We start from the raw sequence: 10,443 nt of genomic DNA, 5'->3' as shown, positions 1-10,443 counted from the left end.
CTGCAACCGGCTGCAGCTTCGGTGCATGCCGCCGAAAAAGCCGCGTCAGTGAAACGCGGAAGAAAGCGCAGCTTCCGGGTGAGCGGGGCGCAACCAGACGCGGCGCCCGGATCGGCGCGTGCATAATCGGTTACTCTGGGTTTTGCCGCCGTCGCGCCCCGCCCCGTGTATAACCGGTATGCGTCGCGTCTTCCCCCTCCGCGTTTTCCATGTGACCTGAAATCGCCGTTTCGGCGGCCGTGCATAATGGGCCATAGTGAGAAAAACTGTATATTAAAGCTGTCAAGTGACAACAGCAATTCCTTGGTTATTTTCTTCTTATTTCAAATAATGTTTATCCACTTCTGTATCAATACTGAATATGTTTACTTACGTACTAGAGAACAGTCAAACACCATCTTTTTTTATATTTATTTCAACAGTAACTTTTTCTCCGAGGTAAAAAAATCTGGTTTCCATAAATACACTTCCTTTTTCATTTGTTCACACTACCTTAACAATCTGGCTGTTAAATTGTTGTGTTTGATATTTACTTTACATTTTCTGACAGATGAGCCTCAATATGAACAGGGAGATTCTCAGTCTAATTTCTCTTGCTCACACACACACACACACACAGCAACAACTGTCAAAATGGAACAGTCTCCTCATGCATCACTTCAGCCTCAGACTGTACCTGCAAGCAGGGGTAGTCAACCTGTAGTCCTCCAGATGTCCATGGACTACAATTCCCATGAGCCCCTGCCAGCATTTGCTGGCAGGGGCTCATGGGAATTGCAGTCCATGGACATCTGGAGGACCACAGGTTGACTACCCCTGCCTGCAAGGATGCAAAACAAGAATTCCAACAAATTGTACTCTGCTAGAGTCCTGCACATACTTCAACTGACCCCCATCTCCACTCCGAATGGAACCGCCTGAAATCAAGGGGGCTGCTCTTGCTGGAAACCAGCCAATCAGCAGAGACCAATCAACAGCTTAAACCAAAGGTGGGGGGGGAGGAGAGAGAAAGGTCTCAGCAATCTGGTCTCCAGATTTGCGATTTAGAGGAGAAAATGCGAGAAATAAGATAGGTGCAGAATGCAGAAACAGATGCGATCAGGAGGTGGATTAAAAAGATCCTGCTTCAATTCAGTAAGAATTAAAATCAGACAGATATGATCCTGGTTGGCCAGGGTAGCCTAATCTCAACAAATCCTGGAAATCAAGCAAGCTCTGCCTTGGTTAGGACTTCATCCATCCATCCATCCATCCATCCATCCATCCATCCATAGGCCTCTCGTGGAATATCGAAGCTCGCTCATTGGCTGTTGCAAAGTGCCGGTTTGGCCCCGCCCCCACGGGGACTCATTCAAGGCCGGGGCTTCCTGCTTTCTTTCCCCCGGGGTGGTTCGAGCGGGGTAGCAAAGCGAGGTTGCTGCGCGCTCCTTGCCAGCTCGCTGGAGGTCTGCGATCGGCTTGCTTGATTCGTCCCCGGGCAGCCCCCAAGAGCTCATTTGGCTGCTCGCCGCGGAGAATCGGAGTAAGTAACCTGCCCTGCGGAGCTAGCCAGGTGGGCGCTTCCCACCTTTGGCCCGACGACCTCGCTGGGGTTTTGCGCGCGCGCTTCTTGTGCTATATCGGTCATGCCTCCTTGCCCTTTGGGTTTATGCCCCTCTGTAATACAACGATGTCCTTAGGGCTCGATCGTCGTCATCATCATCTCTCTCTCTTTTTTTTTTTGTATCCCGCCCTTCCTAATAGCTCAGGGCGGGTTACAGCACGTGTTAATCAATTTGAACTTTAAAAAAAAAAAGACATGGCCGTCAAGTCCCAGCTGATTTATTCCAACCTTTCCGCCTTTTCAAGGCAAGGTGGCGTTCAGAGGTGATTTGGCACCACTGTCTTCCGCCATAGCCCCCCGCGCTTCGCTGCAGGGCTCCCCACTCCACGTGGCAGCCACGCTTCGCTTTCGGGATCCGACGCAGTCGCTCCAGATCAGCGCGTGGAAAAACTCTCCCCGAATGGAGCCTTTCCCCGTCCCTTCCAAAATAATGCCCGACAGTGTTGAAACTTTTCAGTTTATTGGGGTTTCTTTAGGAGAAGCTTTCCCCCCTGGAAAAAAAAAGTTTAAAAGGAGTTATCTGTGATGCCAACTCTGACGCTTTGCGCCCTTTGGAAAGCGCGTCCCCGGTCCGGTTGGAGGCTCGTCGGTTTTCCGACGGCGGAGGGCGTCGCCGCAAAATGGCCTCCGCGGGAACCACAAAATGGTCGCTGTGGGGCGATTGGGGTCAGTGGCGGGAGACTGAGGGGTTGTAGGAAACCCAGCAGCCGTCGGTGGCAGCGCGGCTTCTGCAGGGGACATTCCGAAATGCGTCCCTGCAGATGAAACCTCCCAGGAGGGGGAGGGATGCCAGCCTCCAGGTGGGGCCTGGAAATCCCCCGGAATCACAGGTGGTTTGGAGCAGGGGTAGTCAACCTGTGGTCCTCCAGATGTCCATGGACTACAATTCCCATGAGCCCCTGCCAGCGTTTGCTGGCAGGGGCTCATGGGAATTGTAGTCCATGGACATCTGGAGGACCACAGGTTGACTACTTTGGAGGATAAAATGGGCAAAAAAAAAAGAGGAATGGAATCAGCCAGTTTGTATCTCTGGTGGGGAGAAAGGCGGGAGGTGTGTCAGTAATTTTATTTACAGTTTGGCCTATATTAGTGAAATACGTACATGTTGTGACAGGCCTGCTTTCGCTTTGGAAGCCCTATTCCACCTTGCCCGTTCCCTTTCTGGCTCAGGATCAATTTCCCTAGAGAAAATGGAGGCTTTAGACAGAGGACGGAGTCCATGGCCCTGTACCCCACTGAGGTCGCTGGCCCTCCCCGGCTCCCATCTACAAATATCCAGGAGTTTCCCAACTTGGATCTGGCCTCTGTTGATCTCCTGGAGGGAAGTATAAACTTTCATGGGCATGTCCAGAAATGTGCATGCTCGTGAACGCTGATCCCCAGAATTAAACTCTTGTTGGTGTTAAAGGTGCCACTAGACTCAAACTTTGTTCTCTTGGGACCAGGAAAAAAAGCCCGGGTTGCTATTTTCTCCTGTCTCCAGTGGTGTCCTTAATTTCTTTATGAAAATAGGCTTGGAAATACTTCCTGTGCAAGTCCCATTTTGTGGGGAAGGATTGCTGGTGGCCAATAGAAAGTTATGAAAACTTCCTTAGAGTAAGATTTACCAGACAGGCTTACTTATTAAAAGAAACAACCCAATAATATTAGTTTGCACAATGCCCTCCTTTTGGAGAGAGGGACTGTATTGTGTCCTGTTGTTTACGGTTCTAGCATGTGTTTTTGCTTTAAACCCCCCCCCCCAGCCTCTTATTTGAGCCAAGTTTTTTCACCAGTCCTTTTGTCTACCTGCTCCTTGACTGTCTTTGTATCACTTCACTTACTTTTATTCTATGTTATTCTTCCAGCTAATATCATTCTACAGACCTCATGGCTTCTGAGAATCCCAGAAAGAGGCTCAAGGAAGAAGTGACTTGCCCTGTCTGCTTGGAATATTTCTCAAATCCGGTGACACTGACCTGTGAGCACAGCTTGTGCCACGCTTGCATTTTGTATTCTCCCACCAGCGCCTTGTGCCCGGTGTGTAAAAGGGATTTTCCAATTGGAGACATGAAACTAAACTACAGCCTGGCTGACTTCGTTGAAATAAGCAAACTCCTGAATGACCAGGAGGAAGCAGACAGGTATGAGACCTGCGAGAGGCATCAAGAGCCCCAGAATCTTTTCTGCAGAGATGATCAAGTCCTCATCTGCACCTCGTGCAAGGAGGAGCACTGCGGTCACAATACAATTCCAGTGGACGAGGCTGCCGAAGAGTACAAGGTATGGACCCTTCACTGAAAGAGCTTGGGGATGAAGGGTGTATACTTCCGAACGAGAGAATCCGCTGGGCACCGTACTTAGGATGGTCTGCTTGGAACTGCAACGTCTGCAGTGAAATATCACTGGGGCAGTGAGACATCAAAATCTGTGCAAATTTACGAAAAGGATGGGAACCCGAGCCTCAAAACTGGCCACCGTACCATGCAAGGGCTGAGTTGTTTAGAAAGAATTTTGTACTCATGCCTACAGTACAAACTAGCAAGAGTTCTAAATAGAGGTGGCTTCCTTCTAAAGTGTTGTGTGAACAGTATTTTGGGGAGGGCGCTGGGCATCATTTGGGAGATCCTCTGTGTGCCCATGCAGAACAAGTTATTTCGTGGTGTTCCTCTGTGAACAACAGCGACCCTTTAAATTAAAGAAAAACCAGGATGTGTGTAGATGGATTTGGGGGGGGGGGTAGCGGAAGGGACCACGTCTAAGGTCTGATCCCTTTTCTGTTCCCCCAGACAAAAGATTTATTCCTTGTTCACTGCAGCTAGGGACATTTACATTTTGGGATTTGGGAGTTAGACTTTGCGATGCAGGGCCTAGAGTTACCTGACTCGAAAAGATTCAGGTGGGTTGGTCTGAAGCAGCAGAACAAACTGGCAGCTTTAAGACCAACAGGATTTCATTCAAGGTAGAAGCTTTCGTGTTATTGTCCACTTCTTCAAATCTGAATAAAACCTGACCTCTGGGATCTTCCAGTCCAACCCCCTGCACAACGCAGGAAAATCACAACTACCTGCTTAACCACAGGGACCCCCAATTCCTTGCCCAGATGATGCCCTCCACCAATAAAGCCACAATCCCTGACCAGTTTGGCCTGGAGGAAATTTGCCTCTTGACCCCAAAGTGGCGTTTGGCATTTCCCTGGGCATGCAAGGAAAGGGCCACGAGAACCAACTACTGACACAATCCTCCCTCCCCACCCACTCACAATCTGCCTAACTTTACAGAATCCCTGATATGCATCCCCCCTGCTTTTAAGTCTCCTACAAACTAATCTTGATCTGACCTTGTTTTTCCTTGAGGGTCACATTTCTGACTCTTTGGAGGCCCTGAAGAAATGCAAAGAAGAGCTTGTGGCAAGTATAGCAGCCACGCAAGCGGAGAGCAGTGACCTGTTTGTAAGTATCCCTGAATCGGAATGAGCGTTGGGAGGGTTCTGAGTGCGAATTGATCCACCGGGTAGACCTCCCTCCCAGGGAGTCTGTTCTCTGGCATGCTTTGATCTCCCTTTACTTTTTTGGGAAAGAGCGTTTGGGTGTCTTGGGCATCCAGTGGAAATTTCCTCTGTGCGGTGTCAGAGGTTAAGCCAGGGCACATTATCTTTTGGGACTGGAGCCCCAGTTGTGTATGCTGGCTTGGGCTCAGCCCTGGTGGTGGGGGGAGGGATTTAGCCACTGGGGGAGTAATTATTAAGTGTGTTACCGTGATGTAAAAGAAGCGAAACCATACATCCCCCATGATAGCGCTTGCCACGGATTTCCAGTGATGTTGGGGGACAACATCTACTTTCGGTATTTGAGCCTTGGGACTCCAGTGTCCTGTGCAGTTTGTCCCTGAAATGCACCAGGCTGTACCTTGGTACTTGGATGATTGTCTACAGCCCTGTTCATGTTCAGCAGTAAATGCACACAAAACCTGCATGTTAAAGGTAAAGGTATCCCCTGTGCAAGCATTGGATTATGTCTGACCGTTGGGGTGACGCCCTCCAGCGTTTTCATGGCAGACTCAATACGGGGTGGTTTGCCAGTGCCTTCCCCAGTCATTACCGTTTACCCCCCAGCAAGCTGGGTACTCATTTTACCGACCTTGGAAGGATGGAAGGCTGAGTCAACCTTCAGCCGGCTGCTGGAATTGAACTCCCAGCCTCATGGGCAAAGCTTTCAGACTGCATGTCTGCTGCCTGACCACTCTGCGCCACAAGAGGCTCTTTGCATGTTACGTGTGCATGTTATGCGTTACGTGTGCACAATAGTTCCGAACAAAGAGCTGGCAAGGTTCCCTTAGCACAATTATCCAGGTACTGGTCCTGTTTGAATATGCAGTTCTTCACACACAAACGTGGTCCTGCATTGACCACTAGAGATGGGTGGCTTATAAAAATATAAAAACGAAGTAACCCACGCAATACCTGATGTGTGCATAAAGGGAAAAAGAAATTGTGCCCTGCGCATGGATTGGGACGTGCGTTCCCTGTGACTGGTAAACTGGGCTTGTGTTTCTGAACTCTCACCAACTTTTCCGTACCTCTCCGCCCTGCAGGAGCAGATGGAAGCAGAGAGGCAGAAGACGGCGGTCAATTTCAGAGACCTGTGGCCTTTCCTGAAGAGCGAAGAGGAGCGCATGCTGGCCCGGATGAAAAAGACTGAGGAGGAGATGCACAAGAAGAAGACCCGGAACTTCCGCCAGCTCGAAAAGCCAGTGTGCTTAATGGAGGACCTGGCCCGGGAAGCAGAGGACAAGTTGGAGCTGCCGGCTAGCCAGCTCCTGCAGGTGAGACGATGGGCCAGCTGTCTTTCGTGAAAGTGCAAGGCTGCCTTTTCTTCATCCAGCTGAAATGGAGAACATGGAGAAAGCACAAGTAGCCAAAAACAGGCAGGTCCACATGTAAATAACCACTCAGTGAACAAGTCTTCTCCTGTGAAATAAAACCCCATATATATGTTGTATGTCTTGGTGCCAGATCACTCTGATAAACCATTGCTCATAAACAGAAATATTTACAGAAACTTTTCCATAATAGAAAAAATATATAACATTTGGAATGCTTCAGGACACGCTGATTTTTTAAGTATCCATATATATTTTTAGTATTTTTTGTTACAGTATGTGTAAGTTTCTGTAAATATCATTTATGAGCAAGCATGGTATAGCTTTTAATCTGGTGAGCCAGGTTTGACTCTCCGCTCCTCTGCATGTAGCCAGCTGGGTGACCTTGGGCTCACCATAGCCCTGATAAAGCTGTTCTGACCGAGCATTAAAATCAGGGTCCTCTCAGCCTCACCTACCTCACAGGGTGTCTGTTGTGGGGAGAGGAAACGGAAGGCGATTGTAAACTGCTTCTTTTGGGTGGTGCAAAGTGGGGTATAAAAACCAGCCCTTCTTCAGTGGTTTCTCAGAGTGATTAAGGACCAAGAGATACAAAACATATATAGTGTGTTATTTCATCGTAGATTCGTTCATTGTGTAATAGTTAAACTTGGACCAACTTGTCCTCACTCAGGCCGTCGGTACTAAGCCCTTGATTCATAAACTGTAGAGTTGGAAGCGGCCATACAGGCCATGTAGTCCTACCCTCTGCTCAATGCAAGAGCAGCCTAAAGATTATTCCTCTGCCATACTTAAATGTTTTGAGATGCCCGAGTAGATGTTTTATAAATAAGTGTCATGCTCTGGGTACAAGGGCATGGGACCATCGTTCTCTTGGATCTGATGGGGTCGTTAGGGTAGAAACTGAATTTTCTCTTTTTCTTCTCATCCAGGATACGGAGAGCATAGTGAAAAGGTAAGCTAGCCTTCCTTTTCCTCTTCTGCAGTGAAATATGTGTCCCGCTAGTGAAAGAGGCCTTCTCTGTAGCTTGGAGAGGGAGACACAGTAGGGTGGGCGTTCCTAATATGCATTATTGCTGCTCAGGTATGCTGTGGGGAAGGCCAATACTCCTTCCCCTTGACACGGTGGCATTTGAAATGAGAAGCCTGTGACATACTGCTAAGTATTGTCGTTCAGCAGCTGGTGAGTAAGATCTCTAGAGTTGTAGAAGAAAAGACCATGTGTAGCAGTTTACAGAACTTTTTTCTCTCTCCTCCCCCACCCCCTCAATGTAGAATAAGTACATGTTATCCCCCCCCCCCGTCAGAGGCTGAGCTAGGGCAGCCCGCCAGGCAGGCGGCATGTCTGCACATGTTCATTCTTGGTATATCTGCAGCCTGCACGGCAAAAGGGAGGCCTCTTCATGCAGCGCATTGTGCTGGTGAGCAAGGAAACGAGGAAGGATGCAATGCTGGCTGGCACTTTCCAGCCACGTTTCTGGCCCAGGCTGAAAATGATAACATTTGAGTGGCCTTGCTTCTGTTTGTTTATATTTATTTATATTTATATACCACCCTCCCCCGAGGTTCAGGCTGGTTTACATAAAACGTAGAAACGGTACGCAGAACCTAGCTTACATAACAACTTTCATACAACAGTAATAACACTAAACTGTAACACAGGTGCAAACCGTAACAATACGAACAGGTCCAGAGCAGGACACGTGGGTGGATATTTTAGGAGGGACGGAGCAGGAGCCCTGTAGATGTTGTTGGTCGCTCGGTCTCAACCCAATGCCTGGTGGAAGAGCTTCCTTCTGCAGGCCCTGCAGAACTGTTTTAGCTCCATCAGAGCTGTGATCTCTTCTGGGAGCTCGTTCCACCAGGTGGGGGCCAGGACTGAGAAGGCTCTGGCCCTAGTTGAGGCCAGGCGGACTTCTTTTGGGCCAGGGACCATTAGCCTGTTGGTGGTGGCGGAGTGAAAAGCTCTGTGAGGGCCATAGGCAGGGAGGCGGTCCCTCAGGTACACTGAGCCCTGACCGCGTATAGCCTTAAAGATAATTACCAGAACCTTTAGCCTGCTCTGGAGTTCAACTGGCAACCACTGTAGTTGGTAGAGAAGGGGCCGAATGTGAGCCCTCCATGGGGTTGCTGTGAGGACCCTGGCGGCTGTGTTTTGGACCAGCTGTAGTTTCCGGATCGAGGCTTGAGAGCCTGGCCCGGCTTTAGAAATGCTTACCACCCTGGTTTGTCACACTGCACCCCCCCTCTCCCCCGCTCCAGTAGCCTATCTGCTGTTCATGTCCATGACCGTAAAGTTTTTGACTTGTTTGGTTATTCTCCGTTTGCCTCTCCAGGTGTGAGCAAGAGGTCAAATATCTAAATCCGTTCCGGATTGTTCAGCTGCTAAAACGGAAGGATTATAAATTTGCTGACGGCAATTCCACACTGGAGAGGGCCCTAAAGAAACTTAAAGGTACGAAGCCAAGCCTGCAGGAGTCAGAGGCTGAGAAAAGGCCGTCCAACAGGGACAGGCCAGGAACCCCTCTAGGCATGGGATCATGGTCAGGTGAGGCTGAGAAGCAGAGTTTCACATCCCCTTGTGGCCAGCTCTTAGATGCAGATCACTAGCTTCAGGGCTGGGGCGGTCACATCAGTTTGCTTTGTACACTGTATGCGCACAAACTCCTGAAATATGTCAGCACAAAACCAAACAGATGTGAAAGGACTGGCGGCAGTCCTTAAGTGGGGCTGTATGGCATAATGGTTGGAGTCAGCCCAGGGTCAGTACCACCTGAAGAAGAAGAAGAGTTGGTTCTTCTTTGCTGCTTTTCTCTACCTGGAATCCCAAACGGCTTACAGTTGCCTTCCCTTTCTTCTCCCCACAACAGACACCCTGTGAGGGAGGTGGGGCTGAGAGAGCCCTGAGATTACTGAAGAAGAATAAAAGTTGGTTCTTATATGCCGCTTTTCTCTACCAGAAGGAGTCTCAAAGCGGCTGACATTCGCCTTCCCCTTCCTCTCCCCACAACAGACACCCTGTGAGGGAGGTGGGGCTGAGAGAGCCCCAATATCACTGAGGAAGAAGAGTTGGTTCTTATATGCCGCTTTCCTCTACAATGACGCTCACAGCAGCTTACAATTGCCTTCCCTTTCCTCTCCCCACAACAGACACCCTGTGAGGGAGGTGGGGCTGAGAGAGCCCCAATATCACTGAGGAAGAAGAGTTGGTTCTTATATGCCGCTTTCCTCTACAAGGAGGCTCACAGTGGCTTACAATTGCCTTCCCTTCCTCTCCCCACAACAGACACCCTGTGAGGGAGGTGAGGCTAAGAGAGCCCTGATATTACTGAAGAAGAAACACTGATTCCTTGCTGTGCCGCTTGTCAGAGGTAGTAGCTGCTGCAATAAGAGACTTCTCTGTTTAGGCCAAGGACGCGTGGCAGATTCTGCCCAGGATCTCATCCCATCCTTTCTCTTTTACAGGGGACGTAGCGATAGACTTTCAGGATGCCGCTGGGTTTTGTCAGAGTTTTCAAGGCAAGAGGTGAATGGAGGCGTTTTGCTCGCCTGCTCCAGCATGCCAAACCTGGACTTTCATGGTAGTCCAAATATGAACTAGAGCTGACTTTCCTTGGCTTCCAGGATCCGATGAGATAGGACTAACCTGGACCGTTCAGGCCAGGAATTTGGAGCCTCACAAAGCTACAATTCCTCGGACCGAAAAAGGTGCCCCATTAAGCCAAAGACTGCTGTTTTTCTGTGTCACCGGCTAATAAAGGAAGAATACACTAGCCTGAAATATTTGCATGACTCAAAGGCCAGCACCCAGGAGCTGCACATATACACAATCACCCTGGAGAAAGGGTTTTCATATTTCCTCAATTCTCAGCACCTGGCTCATCCACATTCCTTGTTTTGAAATCACACACCCTTTAAAGCAGGGGTAGTCAACTTGTGGTCCTCCAGATGTCTGTGGACTACAATCCCCATGAGCCCCT

General features: G+C 49.3%; 1 protein-coding gene across 1 annotated transcript; it reads left to right on the top strand.

Moving 5' to 3' along the window:
* The first annotated feature begins 1,343 nt into the window (after positions 1 to 1,343).
* Positions 1,344 to 10,236, top strand: LOC143834381 (zinc finger protein RFP-like). Its single transcript, XM_077331189.1, has 7 exons — positions 1,344 to 1,522; positions 3,451 to 3,865; positions 4,939 to 5,034; positions 6,176 to 6,406; positions 7,396 to 7,418; positions 8,800 to 8,918; positions 9,929 to 10,236. The coding sequence occupies exons 2-7, from the start codon at positions 3,473 to 3,475 to the stop codon at positions 9,991 to 9,993; spliced, it is 927 nt and encodes a 308-aa protein (XP_077187304.1). The 5' UTR covers positions 1,344 to 1,522; positions 3,451 to 3,472; the 3' UTR covers positions 9,994 to 10,236.
* Positions 10,237 to 10,443: the final 207 nt, after the last annotated feature.

This window comes from Paroedura picta, chromosome 3, assembly GCF_049243985.1.
Source record: "Paroedura picta isolate Pp20150507F chromosome 3, Ppicta_v3.0, whole genome shotgun sequence".
Taxonomy (NCBI): Eukaryota; Metazoa; Chordata; class Lepidosauria; order Squamata; family Gekkonidae; genus Paroedura; species Paroedura picta.
The sequence above is the reverse complement of the archived record's forward strand: the minus strand, read 5'-3'. Positions and strand labels throughout refer to the sequence as shown.

Coding starts and splice junctions, on each gene's coding strand:
- LOC143834381 (XM_077331189.1), top strand. CDS start 3,473: ATGGCTTCTGAGAATCCCAGAAAGAGGCTCAAGGAAGAAGTGACTTGC. Junction 3,866..4,938: donor AGGCTGCCGAAGAGTACAAG/GTATGGACCCTT, acceptor TTTTTCCTTGAG/GGTCACATTTCTGACTCTTT. Junction 7,419..8,799: donor ACGGAGAGCATAGTGAAAAG/GTAAGCTAGCCT, acceptor TTGCCTCTCCAG/GTGTGAGCAAGAGGTCAAAT.